The 25,433-nt window shown below is 46.5% G+C and overlaps 5 protein-coding genes and 3 non-coding genes across 8 annotated transcripts; 5 read left to right on the top strand and 3 right to left on the bottom strand.

The window, feature by feature from the left end:
- The first annotated feature begins 261 nt into the window (after window positions 1-261).
- On the top strand, window positions 262-11,069 carry Smurf (SMAD specific E3 ubiquitin protein ligase). Its single transcript, XM_017238713.3, has 8 exons — window positions 262-842; window positions 1,092-1,569; window positions 1,632-1,670; window positions 6,912-7,148; window positions 7,203-9,363; window positions 9,425-9,624; window positions 9,684-9,847; window positions 9,914-11,069. Exons 2-8 carry the CDS (start codon window positions 1,515-1,517, stop codon window positions 10,196-10,198), a joined length of 3,141 nt encoding a protein of 1,046 aa, XP_017094202.2. The 5' UTR covers window positions 262-842; window positions 1,092-1,514; the 3' UTR covers window positions 10,199-11,069.
- ND-51L1 (NADH dehydrogenase (ubiquinone) 51 kDa subunit-like 1) lies at window positions 2,750-5,178 on the top strand. Its single transcript, XM_017238715.3, has 2 exons — window positions 2,750-3,016; window positions 3,071-5,178. Exons 1-2 carry the CDS (start codon window positions 2,831-2,833, stop codon window positions 5,144-5,146), a joined length of 2,262 nt encoding a protein of 753 aa, XP_017094204.3. The 5' UTR covers window positions 2,750-2,830; the 3' UTR covers window positions 5,147-5,178.
- On the bottom strand, window positions 6,064-6,363 carry LOC108123510 (uncharacterized). Its single transcript, XM_017238716.3, has one exon. It carries the CDS (start codon window positions 6,334-6,336, stop codon window positions 6,172-6,174), a length of 165 nt encoding a protein of 54 aa, XP_017094205.1. The 5' UTR covers window positions 6,337-6,363; the 3' UTR covers window positions 6,064-6,171.
- LOC138926097 (uncharacterized) lies at window positions 6,451-6,696 on the bottom strand. The gene has a single exon (XM_070278779.1). The coding sequence runs from the start codon at window positions 6,681-6,683 to the stop codon at window positions 6,471-6,473; it is 213 nt and encodes a 70-aa protein (XP_070134880.1). The 5' UTR covers window positions 6,684-6,696; the 3' UTR covers window positions 6,451-6,470.
- A 651-nt stretch (window positions 11,070-11,720) lies between the features above and the next one.
- Window positions 11,721-11,793, top strand: TRNAF-GAA (transfer RNA phenylalanine (anticodon GAA)). The gene has a single exon. It is a non-coding gene; the product is annotated as a tRNA-Phe (tRNA).
- Window positions 11,794-11,963: 170 nt separating this feature from the next.
- On the top strand, window positions 11,964-12,036 carry TRNAF-GAA (transfer RNA phenylalanine (anticodon GAA)). The gene has a single exon. It is a non-coding gene; the product is annotated as a tRNA-Phe (tRNA).
- Window positions 12,037-12,297: 261 nt separating this feature from the next.
- Window positions 12,298-12,370, top strand: TRNAF-GAA (transfer RNA phenylalanine (anticodon GAA)). Its single transcript has one exon. It is a non-coding gene; the product is annotated as a tRNA-Phe (tRNA).
- Window positions 12,371-12,419: 49 nt separating this feature from the next.
- Window positions 12,420-25,345, bottom strand: LOC138926040 (uncharacterized). Its single transcript, XM_070278336.1, has 8 exons — window positions 25,327-25,345; window positions 25,025-25,263; window positions 21,819-22,100; window positions 14,138-17,242; window positions 13,766-14,081; window positions 13,575-13,705; window positions 13,346-13,513; window positions 12,420-13,293 (listed from the first exon to the last, which is right to left on the bottom strand). Exons 1-8 carry the CDS (start codon window positions 25,343-25,345, stop codon window positions 12,964-12,966), a joined length of 4,590 nt encoding a protein of 1,529 aa, XP_070134437.1. The 3' UTR covers window positions 12,420-12,963.
- Between the last annotated feature and the right edge of the window lie 88 nt (window positions 25,346-25,433).

Raw genomic sequence — 25,433 nt, forward strand, 5'->3', positions numbered from 1 at the left:
ATTTACGTAGGAATTCTCAAGAAGAAATAAAATTCCGTCCTAGTTTAGATGTATAAAACAGTTACATTTGTTACATGATATTTTTATTTTCTCATGTAAAAACATGGTAAAAAATATGGTCGTACAACTTGTAAAAAAATGAAACATTTGTTCTATATGTAATATAGCAAATATATATTATAGATCGAAGGCATTATAGAGTTCCGATAGGTTCTTTCTTGGTATACTCACAGTATATTCTTTTGCCAGCGGACGGTAAGTCTTAATAGTCCACACTCGGCCACACTGGGAACAACAATAAAAATGGCGTTCAGTTTAACTTCTTTAGATGGTTAAACTATTTAAGGAAACCATAAAACAATAACGCGTGTCGCCGCGGCAGCTTATTTCGCGAATACCCGACCGATCCGTGGACGTGATTGCGAGTGGGTGGCGCTATTCGAACGGCTGTTTATCGCAAAATTTCAAGTGAATGGGAGTCCTAAAATTCTGGCTCAGTTGGTTATTATTGCAAATTTTATACCCAACACACTGGCACACGCATACACTGAGACCGAAAAATACGAGTGCGAGTAAATAGTTTATAGTGTGGCACCCATACAGGAGCAGCGTCTAAATTAAAGTTAATTAAACGCCTAGTGGAATTTCATTTAATGCAATTTATGAAATAATACATAAGTGAGACGGACCCAGTTCTCCTCCCCCTGCTGTCTCACTCATCTGCAGCATGCGTGAGGGCGTATGTGTGTGTGTGTGCGTGTGAGGTGTTTTTGGAACGGCAACAAAAGCAACAAAACCAACAAAAAATAAGCAACTGTAGCCAAACGGCAAAACAATTTCGGGTGAGTTTTCTCGTTTGCGTGCACATTTTGGCTACCTGCGCGATCGGAAGGTGTATTTCTTACCCACACTATTCCTTCTCACATCTGTATAAATATGTATATCCTTTGCTTTTTGGGCTGGGCCTTGCACTTTAATGGCGAAATCGCAAAGAGATGGAATATAAACAAACCCTATACCTGATTTAGGTCTCTTAACTTGGCAGAGAATTCGTTAATAATACTCATTTAATTTTTTATCTTGCTTCGCAGCTTGTAATAACCAGAAAATAGGTGGTATTATTAATATATCTATGCGTGTGCAATGACATACGGCAGCAGCAACAACAACAATTGCAACCTTCAAGGCTACCGCAACAGCAAAAGTAACAAAGGTAGCGCCGCCGCCGCCGACCAACACAACTGCAGCACCAGCAGCGGGTACCTTCGGCAATGAAACAATTTGTTGCCACCTTCGCCACCTACTCCTCCTCCTCCGCCATCGTTTCCGCCGCCTCCTCCCACTCAGCTCTCTGCACACTCCGACGTTCTCCGGCCGAGAACCAGCCACTAGAGCTCCATGCGGACTAACCATGCCCGTCTCGTGCAATTGTCGCTTAAATAAATAATCAATATACAAAATAAATCAATTTATTTTTATATAAGCCAAACAATATCAATTAAAAGTCGGAAATTATGAATAAATTGGATTACCCGCGTCGCAATGGTACACACAAAGTTCGAATAACGAGTAAGTTTTTAACGAAAATCATTAAAAACTAATACATTTTAATGATAATCCTTTTTTTTTAGTATTGTGTGCTAGAAACTTGGCTCGCAAGGATTTGTTTCGTAAGTATTTCCATGAAATTTATTACAAATTAATAAATTAAGTCATTTCTTTGACTAGGTTTTGGGTAATTAGACTTGACTCACGGGGAGTTAGTTATTTGAACTAAAAAAAGTGGAAAACTTTCTGGGAATTTCAAGCATTTCACCAGCTCTAAAGCTCTAAACTAAACAGCGATCAATTACGCACCTGTTTGGCAATCCAATCAAAACACATTTTGTGGCAAATTAAAGTTTTGTTTTATTGGCGTTGCCTGCCTGCCCCTCTTCGCACTTACATATCTATGCATATGAGGGGTATCGCTAAATTTAGCACTTCCTTTTGTCTACTTTCATTTTCGTCGTTTTTTTTTTATACAAATTGCGGAAAAGGGGCGGGCCAGCGCCCACTCCCCATTCCCCTTTCCCTCCATTAAATAGAGTAGGTGATTGTGTGTTGGCTGTTCGGCAGTGTGTTCGTCTGTGGATCCATATCTGAGCTCTTTTTCCATATTTTGTTTAGATATAACAAAAGTGATTATTACTAATTTGCTTTCATTGCTGCGGCTCACTCACTCACTCGCTCGCTGGCTCGCTGGCTCACCAACAGAAACACAAACACTGCCGTCATAATATTCCTTTCCCTGTATTTGTTATTTATTATTTTCTTTTACACTCGGCTGCACTTAAATCACGCGCCACGCATTGCTCAATACCTGCTATATGTACTATATAGCGGAGATTCCGATTTGGGGATCATGGAGATGCCCAAGATGGGCTGCGTGCCTGTCACCTCCAATGGCAGATGCCATGGCAGTTCTAGTGACCAACATTCCATGCATATTGAGATTGGATCTATGTTTCTGCTTCGCTCGCCGTCAGTATCTTTATATTTTATCGACTGTCTTTGATTAGATTACCCACTACCACTCGTCACTGGCTGGAAAATCCATGCTTGGCGGTCTTACTATGGATTTTTGGTAATTTGCAATGTTATAAATAGATTGGTTGGAAACAGGGCCCACAATTTATGGCTGTTATGAAACGGCAATGACTAACATTGACACCACACAAGGGGTTTTTTCTTGGCAAAGTAGGCCAGGCTCTTCCTATCACTAGCGGGATAGATCCAGTGGCTCAAACTAAAATTTAGACAACCGGATATAGACGAAAAATTACGAAACATGATTTCCTCGCTATTGCGCCGTCCAGTTTCCTCTAATTTGAGAGTTTCCCTGAACTTGATCCGCCGGCGCGAAGCTTTTTCAGAGATCAAGAGACTCAAAGATGGAAATGAATGGAAAATATGGAGCAAGACTCTCCAGCAGACTAGGATAGATCAGGAAGACCCACTCAGGGTGAAGAACAAGGTAACTGATTCACATCCTGGAGTAAAAACTAATGAAAGCTCATACTCATTAAAGGATTTGGATAGATTGGGAGAAGCTATTTACCTTGATCCAGGCATAGTCTACTCCGAGAGCATTGGAATCTACTTCCCAAGATATCAACTACGAGCGGACGATAGCGAAGAATGCTCTGATGAGGAGCCAAAGAAGAAGGAGCCAGTTCTCACAAAGTTTCCAGTCAAGGAATATGTTAAGTGGAGAACCTGCGAGGAACAGCAGGCCCATGAAGCCAGGTTGTTGCAAATACTGAAGGAAAAGGCTTCCGGGCCGATTGTTCCATTTCCGGAAAGGCCTGAGCTGGCTCCGCCGCGCACAGAAGACTTTCCATTAAAGGATAAGGCCGAGAGGTTCATGGATCAGGCTGAAAAGGAAGCTTACAAGCAGCGATTAGTAAAACGGCTCAAGGAGAACTCCAGGAATGCCCAGAGTGTAATTAGGCAAATAAGAAGGGACTGCGAGGAGAAGAAGCGAGCTAAAAAGAAGAAGGACACTTCTTCTGATTCTGGCGATACGAAGCCTCCAATGGAAGCCAAGGAACCCGCCAAGCCCCCAGCATCTAAAACTCCGCCGCCACCGCCACCACCTCCTCCTCCTCCGCCTCCACCCCCTCCTCCAACGGGCGGTGCCCCTCCAGCCAAGGGTGGAGCCCCTCCCGCCAAAGGTCCGCCGCCTCCCCCGAAAGCTCCACCACCGGGAACACCACCACCTCAAACAAAAACCACCTTCGGTCCACTGGCCGACGCTGATCGCATCTTTACGAACCTATACGGGAAGCACGATTGGACCATCAAGGGGGCCATGAAGCGAGGAGACTGGTACAAAACCAAGGAGATCCTCGAAAAGGGCGACATGTGGATCGTCAACGAAATCAAGACCTCGGGACTGCGAGGACGTGGTGGCGCCGGGTTTCCCAGTGGCCTCAAGTGGTCTTTCATGCACAAGCCCCCAGATGGACGTCCCAAGTTTCTGCTGGTCAACGCGGACGAGGGAGAGCCTGGCACCTGCAAGGATCGTGAGATTATGCGCCATGACCCGCACAAGTTGGTGGAGGGATGCCTCATCGCCGGAAGGGCAATGGGGGCCAACGCCGGCTACATTTACATTCGCGGCGAGTTCTACAACGAGGCATGCAACCTGCAGTTCGCCATCGTGGAGGCGTACAAGAAGGGGTTCCTGGGAAAGAATGCCTGCGGCTCGGGATTCGACTTTGATCTTTACGTGCAGCGCGGAGCCGGAGCCTATGTGTGCGGGGAGGAGACCTCCCTCATCGAGTCCCTCGAGGGCAAGGCTGGCAAGCCCCGCAACAAGCCCCCCTTTCCCGCGGACATTGGGGCCTTCGGCTGTCCCTCGACGGTGACCAATGTAGAGACGGTGGCCGTAGCCCCCGCCATCTGCCGGCGTGGCGGCGCCTGGTTCGCCAGCTTTGGACGCACTCGCAACTCGGGAACCAAGCTCTTTAATATATCGGGACATGTCAACAAACCATGCACTTTCGAGGAGGAGATGTCCATGCCCACAAGGGAGATGATAGAACGCCATGCCGGCGGGGTGCTGGGTGGCTGGGATAACCTGCTGGCCATTATTCCAGGCGGCTCCTCGACGCCGTGCATTCCGAAGGCGGATGTGGAGAAGGCCATCCATGATTACGATGGCCTGATGGCGGTCAGGTCGTCCATGGGTACCGGGGCCATTATTGTGATGAACAAGGACACAGACATCATCAAGGCCATTGCGCGGCTGGCCGCCTTCTACAAGCACGAGAGCTGCGGACAATGCACGCCCTGTCGCGAGGGCCTCCACTGGGTGAACATGATCATGCAGAGATTCGTCACCGGACAGGCGCAGGTCGGAGAGATCGACATGTTGTGGGAGATCACCAAGCAAATCGAGGGCCACACCATCTGCGCCCTGGGCGACGGTGCCGCCTGGCCGCCACAAGGACTCATTCGCCATTTCCGGCCTGTTATCGAGCAGAGGATCCAAGGCCGAGCAAAGGCCGATCGCGAGGCGGCAGCCGCAGTACCCACGAAGTTTCCTTGCCAAACTATTCCCACTTGTGCCGATGCCCAGCGGGATATTTGTCCAAAATAAAGCGTGCCAGCCATATCACCGTTTGCTCTGAAACAACCCATCTCCTCCGCCAGTGGCATGTGGCTGGCTTCATGCTCCACTGAGTGTTGGCTTCCGGTCGCGTTCCGAGTGAAAGTGCAGCCAGTCGTTAACTTCCTCGCCCTGCCGACTGGGCCACTAAATTGTGCCACGTAGCGTTAAGTCCAAAATAGGGTTGTTGGCCGTTGACGGCAAAAGCTTTAGTTTCTTCACTTTTCAGGTAGTTGAGCCGTGAAGAAAGCAAAGAACAAGGGTTAAGTAAGGTTTAGGAGGAGAGCAGATGGTTGGTGGGTGTGGGACTTGTGGAGACAGAATCCCTACATCTCTTTTTGGATAAGCTAGTCTCGGTTATGCCTCTTCACTCCATTCTGGCATAAAATCCCCCACCAGCTGTGGTCTTCTCAAGTTACCTGTGCTGGCTGTGGTATCCCCACCAGCTGATGGGCTGATGATCCTGTTTCTGACTTGCCCCAAAACCCGAAACCCCAGGCGGCGTCTACAGCCTTGAGATAACGATATGCCTACAAATATGGGAGTGCGAAAAACCCACGGAAGTAGGCGACCAGTACCGGCTCTAGATGAGTCAGCGGCTGCCAGACTGGGAGGGACTGGTTTTCTTTGGTCAGGTCGGTGTTCTGGACGAATCACTGGCCCTGGCTCGATAGTTCTTAATTGTTTAATTCAGTCGGAATGCCGAGCGCCTAATTTGTCAAGATTGGAGGCATTATCGGCGAGCGGCGGTCGCCCAAGACGAGATAAGCATTAGCGATGCGGCAATGGGGGTTCCTATTTCAGTACTGATAGCGGAGATTGGCAGATAGACTCCCCCTTGTCTTGGTACTTTTGTTTCCATTCTAATGTCTGCGCCCCCTGGCTAATGGCACTTGACCGCCTTTACGTTTGGTGCAGAGATGTAAACATATTTATTGAAGCATTCTTCAGATCTAACAGAACAGTGCACTAGTTTGTAGCTGGAATTGATCTCCAAAGAAGGGTGACTTTGTTTCTCAGCCGTGGGGATTGAAGGGCGGTGTTGTGGGGATCCTAGGAGGTGGTCCTTGTCCGCTGCCCCAGTTCCTGTTGCGCCTGGAATCGAAAGGCTTGGCCGATCCTGTGGCCAAGACTAGGCACAGCATCAGCAGTCCCAGCAGGTGAAGCCACGTAGATGCCATTGCGAGTGTGATGATTAGCCTGGAAGTGGCTGTGCTTTTATAGATTCTCCTCCGCCTAGTCCGACCCCCGGCGATAAGACTATTTCGAAAACGGGAACTCACAATCGGGGGGGAACTTATTCTCTCGGTGGTTTTTAATCAGCATCTGCTTTTCTGACCTCTTCCAAGGAAGAAAAGATTATAGCTTGTGCTGGTGGTGGAGATTCGGTGTAGCGCTGGGGGACCTGCAAGCAGAGGGGCTTAATCTGCAGGCGTTGGGCAAAGCCGGGGTGTACATGGCTGTAGCCGGAAGTGTGCCCCAAAAAGGTAAACAAAAATAGGAACTCCAAGAACCGCCAGTAGAGCATGTTGGAGGAGAAACCGAACCGGCAGACTGGTTTCGTGAGAAGTAATGGCTGGCAGATCCAATATAACACTCTTTATATCCAATGTCTGGTGTTAAATGGAACCAATTCCCACAACAATATGGGCTTTGTAAAAAATGCAATTAAGGGCTATTACCCGTCATCATATCATTAGTTATAAAGCGAAATTATATCACGGATCGTTTTGAACAAACTCTTAACTCTCTGCAGGCATGCCCGATCCCTTTGCCAAGGTTCAAGTGGATGGCACTGGTCAGGTTTACACGACGGATATAAGCAAGTCCTCCCTGGACCCGAAATGGAATGCACACTACGACCTGTTTCTGGGCATTGGGGACGCCATCACCATAACCGTGTGGAATCAGCGCAAGATACACAAGAGCAGTGGCTTCCTGGGGTGTGTGAGGATTCCAGCCTTCAATATCCAGAGCCTCAAAGGAGCAGGATGTGAGTAGCCCTATCCATACACTCCTTCCACTACTTACAACCTCTTTGTTTTAGTTCAACGACTGGATCTGGGTAAACTGTCGCCGGATGACGATGACTTGGTGCGAGGTCAGATTATAATATCGTTGCTGTCGAAGGACGGCCCCAGCAGCGGCAACCCGCTGGCCATTGTGGGCCCCAGCGGCGATGTCCGGGGACCCTCGGAGGACGACTCGTCGGAGGACAGCTTGCCCGAGGGCTGGGAGGAACGGCGCACCGACAACGGGCGCATCTACTACGTTAACCATGCCACCAAGTCGACGCAGTGGGATAGGCCCAGACAGCCAGTGGGAGCTGGAGGCACCCAGCGCCATCACACCCACAATGGCAACAATAGCGATCGGCAGGCGCCGGCAGGACCCACGCGATCCACAACCTGCACTAACTTGCTAAATGGCGGCAACCGCAATAGGGATCCTTCGGCGAATGCGAGCGACGAGCGGCGTCATTCCACGGAGATCCTGTCGAGCGTGGGAAAGGAGAACACCAGCCCCACAACGCCGGTGTCGGCGGCAACGCCTGGTAAGAAGTCCTCGGCCGTCAATTCGAACTCCTCCTCCTCGGGCGGACGAACTGGAGCCTTGGAGCAGCGGGCCACAAACGAACCAGCCACTCCAACCAGCAGCAACACCCGGCTGCACGGCAACGACAATCACGTAAAGACGCCAAAGCATCAAACAAATGGCCATTCTCCGCCAGAGGCCACGCCCACTTCGCCCACGGGGCAACAGAACTACGTCAATGGTAATGCCCAAAACGGGAGCAGTAGCGGAAACGGCAGCGGTCAGGCGGCCAAGCCCCAGAGCGCCAGCAATGGATGGACGCCAGAGGATGCCGTGACCAGTGGAACAACAACTGCGACTACCACACCTCCGCGCCACAGCCAGAGTCCTCCCAATCCCAATACATCGCCACCGGCAGCGGTGACGCCTTCGGCTAATGGTAATGTGCACAGTCCGAATGCGAACAGTACACCTGGAGGTGGCAGCAGTAGATCCTACACTGCGGCCACACCTGGTCAACGTTCTCAGCGACGCAGCTCGAGGCAGCAGGGTGAGGAATCCTCCACCAGACGTCGATCCTCGCGGGGAACCCGAAACGGAAGCACCACATCTGGAGGAGGCGGCGGCGGTAGCTCTAGCCAGCGTTACGCTTCGGCGGCTATCGCAGCTGCCAACCAGGCGGCTCGTCCATTCTTGGACCTTCCTCCGGGCTATGAGATGCGAACCACGCAGCAGGGCCAGGTGTACTTCTACCACATACCCACGGGTGTATCGACATGGCACGATCCTCGGATTCCGCGCGACTTCGATACCCAACATCTGACGCTGGACGCCATCGGACCACTGCCGAGCGGCTGGGAGCAACGCAAGACGGCGTCCGGGAGAATTTACTTTGTGGACCACAACAACCGGACGACGCAGTTCACTGATCCCCGGCTGAGTGGCAGTATACTGCAGATGATTCGTCGTGGGGCAGTGCCACCAGCTGCCACTGCCGCAAGTACGCCAGCGCCGGCGACACCAGCTGCTGCCACGGCTGCGTCTGCTGCTCCCGCCACACCCACTGCAACCACGAACAACGCCACGACCACTACAAACACCCCACATCGTATTGTGCCGGACCTGCCGCAGGGCCTGCTCGAGGGCGCCGACCTGTTGCCCAAGTACCGAAGGGATCTGGTTGGCAAGCTGCGAGCCCTGCGCACCGAGCTGCAGACTATGCAGCCGCAGTCCGGTCACTGCCGACTGGAGGTGTCGCGCAACGAGATTTTTGAGGAGAGCTATAGACTGATTATGAAGATGCGGGCCAAGGACATGCGGAAGCGCCTGATGGTCAAGTTCAAGGGCGAGGAGGGCCTCGACTACGGCGGCGTGGCCCGCGAGTGGCTGCACCTACTCTCCCGGGAGATGCTGAATCCGCAGTACGGTCTATTCCAATACAGCCGGGATGATCACTATACGCTGCAGATAAACCCGGATTCCGGGGTGAATCCAGACCACTTGTCGTACTTTCACTTTGTGGGACGCACCTTGGGCATAGCCGTATTCCATGGGCACTGTCTGGACGGCGGGTTCACCACGCCCTTCTACAAGCAGCTCTTGAACAAGCCAATTACGCTGGGTGATATTGAGGGCGTGGATCCGGAGCTGCACCGCAGCCTAACCTGGATGCTGTAAGAATGAAGCTATAGCTTTCTTGGATTTCCTTACTAATCCTTCCTTTTTGACTTTCAGGGAGAGCAACATAAGCGGCATCATCGAGTCCACTTTCAGTGTGGAGAACAATAGCTTTGGCGCTCTTGTGGTGCACGAACTGAAGCCAGGAGGGGCATCTATTACCGTGACAGAGGAGAACAAGAGGGAGTATGTGAAGCTCTATGTAAACTATCGTTTTATGCGCGGCATTGAGCAGCAATTTTTGGCTCTACAGAAAGGTTAGTATTATCTGGGAGTGCTTTCTTTTCTTAGAATGTTAATTATTCTTTGTGTTTAGGTTTTTGCGAGCTTATACCAAGCCATCTTCTACGACCATTTGATGAGCGTGAACTGGAATTGGTCATCGGTGGCATCTCCAGCATCGATGTCAACGATTGGCGAAACAATACGAGACTGAAGCACTGTACGAACGAAACGACGCAAGTGTTGTGGTTCTGGCAGGTCAGTAATCCCACAGACAACATACCATCTTTAATTACTAATGAGAATCCTTTCAATATCTTTTAGGTGGTTGAGTCTTATAGCTCTGAGATGCGTGCCCGATTGCTGCAGTTTGTGACGGGATCGTCGCGGGTGCCGTTGCAAGGCTTCCGGGCCCTGCAAGGCTCTACGGGTGCGGTGGGACCGCGACTGTTCACTATCCACCTGACGGCCGACGTGCCCACACAAAATCTGCCCAAGGCGCACACCTGCTTTAACCGGATCGACTTGCCGCCCTACGAGACCTACCAGCTGCTCTGCGACAAGCTGACGCAGGCCGTGGAGGAAACCTGCGGCTTTGCCGTGGAGTAGTAGCCCGGAGATCCCAATACCAACACCCGCAAACACCCCCTGTCCACGCATATGCATATACATAGAAACCTATTTGAATATATCTAATACACGTAAAACAAAAACCACATATATCATGGCGATTTGAAATCAAAATTTTACTCTGACCCCTCCGGTCACGATGATTAGTTCTTATTTTAATTTGTTTGTTGATAGACTGTTTACCGCAGCACTGGTTAAGCTTGTGTGCTGCTCGTTTTGCAGTTGAAAATTAATTATTTAACGAGTGTATACCGACTCATCTTATACATAGTTACCAAGTGCATATATATACGAGTATATACACTTTCACACCCCACACAGACAAATATATATATATATATTATATACATTTATATTTCTAATTCTATCTTGAAGTCTACCCTGGCCTTTGTTTGTTTACGTCTTGGCGCGTGTTATATAAATTGTAGATTTAAATATTACGAAACCAATTATACATAAAATTATACAAGATTATACATATATCATAGTTGATAATTAGGCGTAACGAAATTTTTAATTGAAGGCATCGGACCGGCAATTATTGTGCTTTTCTTTAGTTTAATATTATACACATATTTTTTATGTTTATTAATCACATTTTGTACATTTATAAACGGAAATCGATCGAGATCACTGCTAAGTTTTTAATTATTGTTTAAATTGTCCTTAAATTCATGTATACTTAAACACACGCACACAAAACCCATCCCGCTCATCAAATCATCCTCATTTTCATTATTGTTCAATCACATATTGTGTGTAAAATTGATTAGCGACTCCAAAAAAACACTTGAAAATTACTCATTAGTTATTTTTTAATTTCTAAATAAATGCAAATTATTTAAAATTACCCTTTTGGTTGCTCCTAATTTCGTGCTCTGCTGTGTCATGCCAAAATCAAAGCTCTTAAGGATCAAATTACATATACACGTACATACATCTTCAATATACATACATACGTACATATATACATAAATATTTACATCAGTTTTTAAACGAAAAACGAATTGGACAAATTTCTAGAAGGTGATATTAGTGAAAATTTTTATCTGACTTTAATTAAAACCGAAACAATTGGTAGTTATTTAAGTGACCCCACCCCACCCGAACCGACCTTCCCGCCCAAAACCCCCCAAAAATGTAGTGCATATGTGAGATTTATTGATTTTTAATTGAGCCGCAAGGATCCAATCAGATTATAGACTTAACGCTCCCAAAACAAAAGGAAAATACAACACAAATCGATCGTTAACTCTTTAGCTTTAGCGAGATATTAGGATGTGAGACACTAAGAATTCTGAGGCAGTAATTCTGCGCACATTGACAAGGACTCAGCTGCATTAACCAAAAGGGATTAATAATAAATAAACGAGCCTTATAAAAAATGCGTACCTTGTTTTATTTAAATATTTAAAACTTTCAGAAAAAGTTGGGAAAGGTTCTGAAAAGGTTCTCAGGCTGGGGCCAACGAAAGCTTATTTTAGTCACATAACGGACAACTGCCGAAATAGCTCAGTTGGGAGAGCGTTAGACTGAAGATCTAAAGGTCCCCGGTTCAATCCCGGGTTTCGGCAATGAATACTTTTTTGTTCGATTATTTAAATTTATTTTACTGGTTAATAACCAGTGCTTATTTTTTGAAATTGTTTTTAATATATTTGAGTTATTTGGTTTTCTTACGTTAAAAAAACAAATAAAAAGGGGTTGATTGTGAAAATTGCCATTTGACACACACCCACCGTAAGCCGAAATAGCTCAGTTGGGAGAGCGTTAGACTGAAGATCTAAAGGTCCCCGGTTCAATCCCGGGTTTCGGCAAGCAGTAATCTTTTTTTACTTTTATATTTTATTTTTTATAATAAAAGGGCTATTTAATGCTCTGCAGTATCTTTCAAACATTTATTTTTTTGTTAATTAGAAGACAATAATATAATTATATCAAGGAAAATAAATTAGAATGTTTTCGTAGAGGTTTAGTGTTGGAAAACTTAAAGTAGCGATAGCAAAGACACCAACCATCAATATGCTATGTCTTAGCTGGAGCCCCCAACATGCGCTTTTGTCACCAACCTTCCATCCGCCGAAATAGCTCAGTTGGGAGAGCGTTAGACTGAAGATCTAAAGGTCCCCGGTTCAATCCCGGGTTTCGGCAATTCTAATTTTTTTTTAAATTTTAATTTTTATTTATTTGTGAATTGTATTATATAATTTTTTATTTACTTGCCGTAATATAGACAATATTAGTATTATAGCAAGACGCCAGTACTTTAAATAATACAAAGTATACATGTAGTGTTTCTAGTTTTAGCTTAGTGGCTAGGATTAACTAAGAGTGCATGACTATTTATTTTTCTGGGGTCATGCATACAGGCATGTTCCCCTATTTAGAGTTCTATTAAGAAAATATATATTCTCTTTATCCGTAGATTAAGTAAAAGTGTAAGGCATCCAGATACATACGCAGATGTATGTAGTAGCTCCATTGGGTTCTCGAGAGATATCCTAACTTAGTTTAGCTACGGCTGGCTGTGGGTGCAGAAAAGTGGAAGGACTTTTGAGCCAAGCCAGCAGGCAGTACGATAAATTACAGCAGCATTACAACTACGATCCTTTACGCTATTAAGTTACAACTCAAAATCGTTCGCAAGTTACTAAAGCTAGTGCACGGATGGATCTTGATGGTCCAGTCTGGGTGGGTGGGTTTCGGATCTCAGATGTCGGATCGCGTATACCCTTGGCCCCCATTCAAAAGTCGGGATCGTAGTCGCGGGAGTAGCGCGTCCGACTCGCATGGTTGTTGTAGCTGTACATTTGGTGGGCATCGGCGAAGGCATCCGGATACTGGTGTCCGTACGCCTGTTGGTGCTGCTGCTGGGGCTGCTGGTGATGGTGGTGGGCGGGATACTGGCTGTGGTTGCTGTGGTGGTGGTGCGGGCGCTTCAGGGAGTCACCCTTCGTGGAGTAGGTCGGCTGCTGGTCATAGAAGTAGTCTCCACTGCTGTGCGGATGGCGGGTGGAGCGCCAGCTGTCGTAGATATTGGAGCTGTTGCTACCATGCATCGAGTTGGTAAACCGCTAAAAGATGGCATTTAATAGGATTTCCTTTCAATAACTTGTCAGAGCTTACCTTTGGCTTAATGGGCTGCTTGGTATCGTTCCAAGGATCATCGATATTATAGAAGTCGTCCACCCCGTAGTTGTCCACACCACCCATATGGTTCACCTTCAGTTCGTTCAGCATGTCGTTGGTCAGAGGAATGGGTGCCTTTTTGGCCCTCTTTTGACGATTAAGGAGCTGCCGAAAAGGATATCATTAGAAGGCAATAATTCAAAGAAAGGATGTCCTTTAAACATACCACTGTAACACCAAAGATGATGACAAAGACCAGGGAACCCACTCCAATCACAATCACAACAATGGCCCATTGGGGTATCAGCAGATCCTCCTCGGCCAGTTCCACATTCGTGTGGACATTCTTGGCGATGACTGTAAAGAAATCTTGCCTTAATATCATTCAGAAAAAGGATTATTATTTCCTATACGAACCACTGAAATCGGTGGCCACGGGATCGATCAGGAACTTGCCCATCTGGTAGCTGGCCGTGACTAGCTGCTCCTCCTGCGGTCCCGACACACTATCTGTTTCATTTTCCTGGGCATCCTTATCGGGCACAGCGGGTGTAGTCGGTTTGGTGAGGGCATCATGGAACAACTGCCGGATCTCCAGAGTATCCACATCCTCGTTTATGTTGGCCAGCTCCACGTAGTAGTCGACCAGGACGCTGCCCTTGCTGAAGCTGTCAATGCGCACCTTTTTGTACCAGTTGCTTAGCTGCGGGGCCTTGGAGTAGACCTCATTGAGCTGGAAACAGAGAAGAGTGTGAATGGAATTCGGAGCTCTATGTTTGGAGCACCTACCTGTGCCTCTAGCTCGTGGGCCAGATTCTTCCACTCCAGGGTGTTGTGGTCCAGTAGCTCCGGCTTCCAGGCCACGCCGTCTATGATCTTGATGGTGGCCGCCAGGTCGCAGTCCGAGGTGCAGTGACCAGGCTTGGTGGGTCGTGGCGTTGTTGTTGTGGTTGTCGTAGTCGTGGAAGTAGTGCTGCTGGTGGTGCTGCTGGTTCCGCTGGCGGTCAGTAGGTCCTCAAAGTTAATGGTCTGAGCATTGAGTTTGTCGATGGAGAGCGGGGTAGTGGGTGGCGTCGGCCATCCCGTGAACTCTGTGGTTGCCCTGGTCGGTGGACCCTTCTTGATCACCACCGGAGGCGAGGCGTTAGAATTCGGCTCGGAAGCGCCGCCCTCCTGAGAGGGATGTGGCGTGGTCAGGCGATGGGCACCGACTCGCTTGTGGAAGCCCTTCGGGAAGACCACCTTCAAGCCTCCTGCCCCTCCTCCTTCTGAGGATCCAGTTGCCTCGGTGGTGCTGGACGCTGCCGGCTTGGGTTTGCTGGTGGTTGTGGTGGTGGTGGTCGTCGAGGCTGGATGAAGCTTCTTAGCTTTGTATCCGGGTGGCAGCAGTGAAGCAGGTATCTCGTCACTGACGTCGCTGGCCTCTGGTTTCGTGGTGGCGTTCAGCTTGAATCCCGGCGGCAGCAGGTCACTCAAGTCGTCCAGCTTAATGGGAGTCACTCCCTCCGGAAGCTTGGGCTCCTCTGCCTTCTCCTTGGGGGCCTTGTAACCGGGAGGCAGGAACTTGCTTAAGTCGTCGAAGGGCACTGCCACGGGCAGATTCCTTGGTGTTGTCGAGGTGCTAGGCTGCGTTGTGGTGTTCGCCTTGTAGCCAGGCGGCAGGAACTTGGATATATCGTCTACAACGGAAATTTCGGGCTTGGGTGTGCTGGCCACCTTGTAGTCCTTGGGCAGCAGAGCCGCCAGGCTGTCGTCGAACTTCACTTCGCTGAACAGACTCTCCAAACTGGACGATGGCTTAGGGCTGATCTCCTCTGGCTTCTTGGTGGTAGTGGTGGTCGTTGTCCTTGGGGGCTTGTAGCCCTTGGGCAGGAGACCCGCTAGAGCCACATCCTGCACGGTAACCTGGCCGCTCTTGAAAGATCTACTGATGGTCGAGTTGCGTCCTGGCTTGGATTTGGGTTGCTCTACCGTGGATGGAGGTGCCTCCGTTGTGGAGGTGGTGGTGGTGATCTTGCGGTTCTTGTAGCTGGCCTTGGGCTTGAAGCCGACTGGAAGCAGACCGGCCAGTTCATCCATCTCTCCCTCGTCAAAGTGCTGGACCTTAATGGCCTTGGTGGTGCTGGGGGCGGACGTCGTCCTGGGCTGGAACTTACGGATGTGGGGCACGAATTTTCCAGTGCCAGTGCCGGTTGTGGTGCTGGTGGCGGGTGTGGAGGAATCCATCTGGCTGATGATAGGATACTTTCCGGACAGCAGGCCACTAGAGAGCTCCGACTGCACTCGATCCAGTTTGTCGATGATGCTTTCCGTCGAAGCGGCTGTCGGGGGCTGGACAGATGAGCTGGCGACCTGCTCTTCGCTGCCGTCGGCGGATGGTTTCTGGGAGGGAGTTGGCTGCTGCTTGGAGTGCACCTTGCGCTCCAGCTCGGAGAGGGTCTGTTTGGTCTCCTCCTGCTCGATTCCGTCGAAGGGCAAAAAGCGTGCTCCGTTGATGCTTCGGCTGGGCTGGATGGAGGCCACAACCACATAGTTCTCGGTGGCGTTGGTTCCCTTTTCCTCTTCGTAGGGCAGAGGTGTGGTCTCGTCTTGCTTCAACTCTCCAGGAGATTGCTCTTCCTCAGGCTCCTCGTCGGTTATCGTGTTGGAACTTGGCGTGACAGGAGCCGGGAGCACTGTGGATCCGTTCACCACGCTCTTGGTGGTCACCACGGAGATGATCTCCCGCTCCTCTTCTTGCTCCGCACTGGGAGTGGAGTGCTTCGAGTCCTGGCTGTCGGCCTCGCTGGTGGTATCCTCGCTGCCCTCCTCGTCGTCGTAATCGTATTCCTCGCCATCGCTTTCTCCCCGGGATCCTTCGTCGTCGTATTCAGATTCGGATTGCTCTTCCTGCTTGGAAGAGGTTTGCTTCTCCTCCTGTTTGTCCAGTTGCTTGGCTGGAACCTGCTCCTCCTGCTGAGATGTGTTCTCTACCGATTTAAGGCCTTCGGAAGTATTTTCCAGAGGTGGCTCAGTGGTAACGGTTTGTTCCTCCACATGAGCATCCTCGGTAGACTGCAGATCCTCCTGCGGAAGCAGTGTGGTGGCCACCTCTTCTACGTTCTCTGGTTCCAAGGTGGTGGCATCTATCTCCCCGCTGGTGACCTCGGAGGCATCCGTTTGGCTTTCCTCCGTGCTGGCGGTGCTACTCTCGTGATCAATCACTGGATTCGAGGTCAGAGTGGCAGGTTCCTCGGAGTGCTCCGCTTCATTCTTCGGCACCGACAGTGGGGTAACGTTTTCCTCCTGCAGCGGCAGCTTCTCCAGGCTGGAGGATTCCGAGTGCTCGTCGGGTCCCTCGTAACTCTCCTCGTACTGCTCATCGCTGTTCTCCGCATCCTCATCCTCCTGCTCACCGTCTGGGTTCTCCTCCTCGTCCTCTTCCTCCTGCTCGGCGCTCTCGGTGGTACTGGTCGTCCGGGCAGTGGGTCGGGCGGGCAACTTTAGCCTGGCGGCGCTGTAGTTGAAGGGTTTCCTGCTGACCGTGCTCACCGGCTCGTTAACCTCGCGACTAATGACCACTGGCCGCCTGGGATTAGGCTTATTCCTGCCGAAACTGGGACGATCTGCCGGGGTGTTCTGGGTGGTGGATGTGGTGCTGGTGGTGGACTTGACCCGGCTGCTGCCGAAACGATTGTACCGCTTGCTGCTCACCTCGGCACTACTTCCCGTGGTTGTGGTGGATGAAGTTGTGGCACTGCTAGGCTGGTAGCGATTCCGCGGCCTGAAGGGCGTGGCGGCGGGAGTGACGGGAGATTCCGGCTGGGCAGAAACCGGAGCTTGGGTACGGGTGCGACTGGGGGAGAAGCCACCATTGCCAAATGGACGACTGCTGGACGTTGGGCGCTTTTCATTCTGCAAAAAAAAGAGGTTTTGGTGAATTAATAAGAGCTCACCCACTGCATTGTTACGATTACGGGATTTGGGCTTGGGGTCTGACTATTGGCAATAATCTGCTAGCCACGGCAGCTGCACCACCACCGCCGTTCACAGCCTCGACTGGCGTCATGGGAAACTGTTACAGTTTCGACATGGAGCTCGGATCATGGAGGTTGGAACATGGAACCGCAATCTCTGCGGTTCGTCTGCTCGGCTGTCAATTGTTTTGCGTGCGAACTCTTCTCAACCACCGCAGCGTCATTCAAGTGATTCTCAAATTTGTCTAAAGCGTTTTCTGCAAATTTTTCCCGACCACCCTCCTGCCCTCCTCCTCCACTGGGGTGCTCTCCTCACCCCGAAAACCGCATAATTTATGCGATCGTATTTATTTAATTTTTATGTGAAGGCAACCTCGCTGCCATCCGCTGCCATCCACCATAAGCCATCCAAGCAACTGTCAAAGTTAAGAGATACATGGAAGAATCCCTCCACAGCAGGTTGCCAAATCCATGGGGTTAGTGTTAAAACTCGGAGAGCCATGAAGATGATCGGAGATTGGCAATACTCTTGTGGACTAATGATGGAGAATGGCAAATGGGTAGCAAGCAAGGCAACTCACAAAAAAAAATAGGAAGGAAATTATAAGATGAATATATATTTTTTACCATTTTGTTAAAAGTCTACGCTTTTTTCTACTCAACCAAATTAATGGCCACTAATGAGGTTCGGTCGCCCACTAGCAATTGCTATTATGGCCGTTTAATCGTGAGGTGATTTGATATTTAAGCCCGGCATCAATCATGGCAGCACTTTCGCCCAACAAATTGCAGCAATTAACTTGAGAAATTTATGTGGCCAAGAAAACCCAAAAAAAACGGAACTAAAAAGAGATTGCTCTGCTTCCGGACTGACATTTCAATTATGAGTTCGAATGTAAATATTTGTTATTAGTCTGGTCAAAATATACGACTTGAAAGTGTGTTTAATTTAAGCAAACACTTGCTTCTTGAACTTATTTAAAAAATAAACAGAAAATTGCCGAATTTCCAAAGAGGGTCTGGTAATATGGACATGATTTATGAACGCAGTTTTGCGGCTTGGCCATAATAATGTTAAGCAAATAACAATAAAAATAAAAATGTGGAGCATAAAATGTTTACCAATCGGGTGAAAGGTAAAATATTTTTGCCAATAATTCGATTTGGCCTTTTTTTTATCTTGTTGCGGTTTTTTTTTGTGGCAAAGTAAAGCCTGGAACTGGTTCTGAAGTTCGGCTACTTGAAAATCGGAAAAAGTAATGAAAAAATACCGCCGCAAAGCATTTACTGTTTGGAAGTCACGTAAGACTCCCAAACTTCCAAAAAAAAACAGAAAAAATAGCCAAAAAACCAACTGATATTGGCCAAAATCAGAGCAGAGCCAATTGTTTTGTTAAGTTTTTGTTTTGTTATGCAATACCAAAGCGAAATTGTTTCTGGCCTGGCTTTTTGTTTTGGCCTCGAGTGCTTCTTGTTATGCCAATTGAAATTGCTTTTTTATACCCTTGCAGAGGGTATTATAATTTTGTCCAAAAGTGTGCAACGCAGTGAAGGAGACATCTCCGACCCTATAAAGTATATATATTCTTGATCAGGATCACCTCCTGAGTTGATATGAGCATGTCCGTCTGTCCGTCTGTCCGTCTGTCCGTCTGTCCGTCTGTCCGTCTGTCTGTTTCTACGCAAACTAGTCTCTCAGTTTTAAAGCTATCGTCTTGAAACTTTGCACACACCCTTCTTTCCTTTGCACGCAGTATATAAGTCGGAACGGCCCGGATCGGCCGACTATATCCTATAGCTGCCATATAACTGATTGATCGGAAATGGTATAACTTTGGTATTTTTAGAGTTAGAGAGTTCAAGTTAGAGGTGAGAGCTATTTTTGGCAAAATAATACGACATGCCAAATTTCATAAGGATCGGCCGACTATATCCTATAGCTGTCATATAACTGAACGATCGGAAATGACCCAACTTTCGTGTTTTTGAAGACAGAAAGCTGGAATTTAGTACAGACTCTATTTTTGGTCAGTTGATCCAACCTACCAAATTTCATTAGGATCGGCCGACTATATCCTATAGCTGCCATATAACTGAACGATCGGAAATGGTATTTGGTAGAAATATCAACTTTCGTATTTTTGAAGATAGAAGCTTGGGACTTTTTTTAGATTTTGTATTGTAATAAATTGGAGTATATATTCCTATTCCCATAAGGATCGGCCAACTATATCCGATGTTTGCGATATATATCCGGTTTTAACTGCAAGGGTATATAAACTTCGGCTCCGCCCGAAGTTAGCTTTCCTTTCTTGTTTTTCTGTCTTTCTGTCGCTTTTACTTTCGCTATGTGATCTGCACAAGAAAAAAAATTAGATAGCATAGACTAGATAGATAGAAATTAGGTAGCAAGCAGTGGCGGATTTAAGGAAAAAGGCCCAGAGGGTAAAATTTTTTTCAGGGTACATTGAAGGGTATTTTGAAGGGGACAGCCCAGAAAATTTGACAAAAAATCTTTAAAATATTTTGTTCCCAGATTTTGATGCAGATTTATGGAGAATCGATCCACAAATCGTTTAAGGTATTCCGTTCAAGAATCGGATGAATATTTCCTAAGATATGGCCTTCGCAGTGGGTCATATGGGGCTCCCCATGCATTCTGCACATTTTGAAGGGGACAGCCCAGAAAATTTGACAAAAAATCTTAAAAATATTTTGTTTCCAGATTTTGATGCAGATTTATGAAGAATCGATCCAAAAATCGTTTAAGGTATTCCGTTCAAGAATCGGATGAATATTTCCTAAGATATGGCCTTCGCAGTGGGTCATATGGGGCTCCCCATGCATTCTGCACATTTTGAAGGGGACAGCCCAGAAAATTTGACAAAAAATCTTAAAAATATTTTGTTTCCAGATTTTGATGCAGATTTGTGGAGAATCGATCCACAAATCGTTTAAGGTATTCCGTTCAAGAATCGGATGAATATTTCCTAAGATATGGCCTTCGCAGTGGGTCATATGGGGCTCCCCATGCATTTTGCACATTTTGAAGGGGACAGGCCAGAAAATTTGACAAAAAATCTTAAAAATATTTTGTTCCCAGATTTTGATGCAGATTTATGGAGAATTGATCCACAAATCGTTTAAGGTATTCCGTTCAAGAATCGGATGAATATTTCCTAAGATATGGCCTTCGCAGTGGGTCATATGGGGCTCCCCATGCATTTTGCACATTTTGAAGGGGACAGGCCAGAAAATTTGACAAAAAATCTTAAAAATATTTTGTTCCCAGATTTTGATGCAGATTTATGGAGAATTGATCCACAAATCGTTTAAGGTATTCCGTTCAAGAATCGGATGAATATTTCTTAAGATATGGCCTACACAGTGGGTCATATGGGGCTCCCCATGCATTCTGCACATTTTGAAGGGGACAGCCCAGAAAATTTGACAAAAAATCTTAAAAATATTTTGTTCCTCGATTTTGATGCAGATTTATGAAGAATCGATCCACAAATCGTTTAAAGTATTCCGCTCAAGAATCGGATGAATATTTCCTAAGATATGGCCTACACAGTGGGTCATATGGGGCTCCCCATGCATTCTGCACATTTTGAAGAGGACAGCCCAGAAAATTTGACAAAAAATCTTTAAAATATTTTGTTTTCAGATTTTGATGCAGATTTATGGAGAATCGATCCACAAATCGTTTAAGGTGTTCCGTTCAAGAATCGGATGAATATTTCCTAAGATATGGCCTTCGCAGTGGGTCATACGGGGCTCCCCATGCATTTTGCACATTTTGAAGGGGACAGCCCAGAAAATTTGACAAAAAATCTTTAAAATATTTTGTTCCCAGATTTTGATGCAGATTTATGGAAAATCGATCCACAAATCGTTTAAGGTATTCCGTTCAAGAATCGGATGAATATTTCCTAAGATATAGCCTTCGCAGTGGGTCATATGGGGCTCCCCATGCATTTTGCACATTTTGAAGGGGACAGCCCAGAAAATTTGACAAAAAATCTTTAAAATATTTTGTTCCCAGATGTTGATGCAGATTTGTGGAAAAGAAATCGAAGGTGTAACTTTCAGCACGAGGGGCCCTGAAAGCCTTTCGTCGGGGGGGCCCAGTGGGCAAGCGCGCCTTTGCCCACCTGTTAAATCCGCCACTGGACGCAAGATATCCTAAGTTAGGATCTATTCCTAAAAGAAGTTTTTTTTTGGTATTAAAATTGTTTCATTAGTGTAACTTCCATTAATGCACCACCATATCTGCACCATTATCGTTAGCATTATCTCCAAAGTTTAAAAAAAAATTTAACAACTTTAATACTAATTTAAGTGTTTTTCTTAGTATAACTATTATTAATACTAGATATAGAATGCGATAGAATGGATTTCTAACGCTATTTAATCAAGATTAAAGAACAAAAAGCAAGTATTTTTATTATTTAAATATTTTCCTTAGTGTAATTTCCATTAACACCACACATCTAGATGGATTTCCTTACCCCATTCTCATTAAAGTGGGCCAGAAATTGCGTCTGCTGGTGTGGCACATTGATGCGCTGCGTATGCGGCTGAAATCCACCGGTTAGGCTATTTCCCGATCCACCCAGACCGTTGCGTATCGCCTTGGAGCGTGTGAAGCCATTGGTCACCGATGCGGACGTTGCACCAGCTGCCAAAGATGCTGCACCCGAAGATCCAGCTGATGCCGCCGGACCCGCCCCGCCGGGCACCCCAAAGGGGCGTGGCGAGATATCGTAATAGTCCGACTGGCGATTCGGTTTCTGTGGCACAACCAAAAAAGAGGGAGAAACATCGTGATAGGATTTTAATGGTGTTATGGCAAAGCAGGTTAATTAGTTTGGGGTTTTAGTTTTTCATTTTGGGAAGGGGGTTTGTCAAATGATATAAATTGTTTGATAAATAATGAATTAGGGCTTCAAGCAGAATGGTTTTGAAATTAATACAATGTGGGAAAATGCAGTTTAAACCTTTTTGTTTGAAGATATTGGCTCTTAAGTGATTGAAATTGTGTAATTTTCTAGAAAAAGCTTTAACAGAAGAGTTTCTTAACTGACTTTGATCAGGGTCTTGAAATGATACCTCACACCCCTCATACAGAATCACAAGTGCCTTATGAGCAGGGTCTTATGGTGACAAAGTAGATAATCTAGGCCAACTTCAGGTGGGAGCTGGGGGCACTTGAATCTGACCAATAGAGATCGGTCAGACCCTTCTCAAAAACATGCTCCCCCCAACGTGTTGCAGACAATGCCATAGAGATTTTAGACAAGATTGCCAAAGATATTCAACAATGAAAATCGATTGAAAATATTTGATTGAAGTGTATCAAGGTCGTTTGAAAACTACGAGTATACATATTCAACGACTCACTAATTATCCGAAATCCGAAATCGAAATTGCTGCCAGTTTCGCCTCCAGTTCAAAAAGTACTTGTTGTTATCCATTATTATTATTGGTCTTGTATTGTTTTCTAGGTTTTTTTGTTTCTCGCCCAGTTTTGTTGAATTTTTGAAAGTGTACCATAGTGTGGCTTTTGCTTAGACTTTTGAAGCCAATAGTTGTGCTCTGTTAAGCAAATTGCATACAAAACGCGAGTTTTGTTGCTAAAAGGTGCATTTCAATGCATTTATTTTTCCGCTTCTCGCCGGCTTGCCGTCTGGGCGGAGGGAGTTTACGCATCAGAAACCCTACAATAGATAGCCCCCCCTGTGTCTGCAATTTCCCAGTTCCCCAGTGAGCCAAAGATTTTCTCTCTTTTTTGGGTAAAGAAACAATAATGCGGCTGTTGGCCAGCCTTTTGGACTTACTCTGATTAACAGTCATTAAATGGGCGGCTCCAAAAGGCCTACACAGAAAACCCCAACAAAAAGCTAGGTTTTTACTTTAAGAATTTTAAATATTACTTTTGAAGAGAAGTTCTTTTAGTAACTTCTATTAAAACTTAGTCTTTTGACTTTCTAAATCGGTTATTATATTATACCACTAATTTCTTTCAGTGCTGTGTGGGATTGGTTACTCCGATTTGCTATCCGATTGAAATTTCTCTACTCCATTGTCAACATTTGGACTGGAGCTCTTTGTGTTAGTCGGTGAAGTCGAAAGCGACTGGGGGAAATTAAAAACAAACGTTTCTAACACATTTGTCAATAATATGTATGGATAGCATAATGAAACTATGAAAGCTCCACACCACTCACGTCTCTCTGGACATGTCGTGTGGAAAGCAGTCGTGGCGCAGAAGAAGACTGGGTTATTGCACTGCCATTCGCAGACGTCATTACGACGCACTTTCCCCTTTAGACCAGCTTTAGACTCTTGGCCAGCCAATCAGCCATAATTCATACAAATCACACTCAGTCCATTGTGCTATAAGCCGATCATAAAAACCGAAATAGCAGGAGATTGGAGGGGCTCAGTAAGGCTGATGAAGGAACTATCTACTAAGGAGCCTGTGCCTTCCATCCATCAAGGCTCAGACAATTGCCACAATCACATCCTCTGGACTTGGAACAAGTTAATTGATTTTTGCCTTTGAGTCTAAAAAGAAGTCACTTTCAAGAGGAATGACTTCTGGTAATGACTTACTGAATACTCTTTAAAGAAAAAAGATTTTAATCGTCTAAAATATATCTTTTAACTTTTACCGCCTTAAGTTTCTAAGCAAAAGCCCTACTAACTTCTCCTCTATAGTCTCTATAAAGAGTATCTACATCATATACTTAGACCCTTTAGCAATTTAACTGCCACAGAGCTTAGACCTCTTGCTGTGCAGTATCTACAACCTACAGCCTCCTCCCTCCCATTTTGCTTGCCACAAAGAGCATTTCAATTAGGGCCGAAAGCTGGTGCAAGCTGGCAAAGTGCGTGCTCATCGCATTTCAGGCCAGCAATAAACAATATGATTTTACACATTTTTCAATTAAGAAACCACCTGGATTATTCGCCCGGCCTGCCCCTCTCGAGTACCTCTGAAAACATTCACGCATATTCGTTGATATGCAGAAGCCGATTCGCTTTGTTTGAGTTTAGTCAAGTGAAAGTCGAAGATATCCAAATGCAGTTCCCGTCATTTCTTTTCACGCAGTTATTTTTTCTATCCATAATTTGATTTGTTTTTTGTGGGTTTTTGGTTGGCATGCAAGCCTACGGACATTTAAAAAGCAATCTAAATGTTTTTTTTTCGGAACTTGCGTGTTAAAATATTTATAGATGAAGTTAGACAAGTTAGTGGTAGAAAGAGAAAGGCGCGAAGTACACCTTCCTGAAGTATCCTATTTGACCCTTTTTTAATTTTTGATAATTATCAAGTATCAATATTTTAATATCCTGCCTTTCGAATCACGCCAACTTCCATATTAACATCACCAGAGCCAATTGAAATTCCTTTCGGCAATTTTGGGCAACCAACTAAATAAAATTTGAAATTTCATATGTGGCATGTGGAAATCCTTTTGGTTTTTGCATTCGATTTGATTTCGTTTTTGGCGTTGATTGAGTGACTGGCGTGCCTAGAGCCAACCAACAATATAGTATAACATAAAGCCAAGAAAAGCCCCATGAAAGAGCCAAGTTAATTGCGCCTAGAGCCGAGCTGCTTGAACGCCCCCTCGCCGAATAAGGAAATGTAATGTTGAAATAATTGAATTTGAATGTTTTTTGGTGCAAAATCGAAGGAAAAACTTACCGCAAATTGGGGGGAACTGCCGCCGAACGTGCCGCCAAATGGCGTATTCACCCCGGATGGCGATTGCTTGGCGTTCTCGTTGGCTATGAAGAGGAGCTGCTCCTGGTAGGAGCCGGGAGCTGGTGAGTATGCGCCGGAACTGGCACGGAATCCACCCAGTGACTGGGGCTGCTGGCGCGGAAAGGAACCGGACGATGGCACAAATCGGTTTTGCGATGGAAAGTAGTAGCTGGAAGTATCTGAAGGTCGGAGTCGGTTATTAGTTAAGAGCGTAAATGTGTCAACAATCAATTAATTTGTACATTTAAGCGCCTCGAGCATCGCTTAGCCCTGAAACAGAGTGCGTCGCAAAAACCCAAATATCATTGCTCTTAATTGCGCCAAAAGTGTTATAAATAAATAAATAAAT

This window comes from Drosophila bipectinata, chromosome 2R (assembly GCF_030179905.1).
Source record: "Drosophila bipectinata strain 14024-0381.07 chromosome 2R, DbipHiC1v2, whole genome shotgun sequence".
Lineage (NCBI taxonomy): Eukaryota > Metazoa > Arthropoda > Insecta > Diptera > Drosophilidae > Drosophila > Drosophila bipectinata.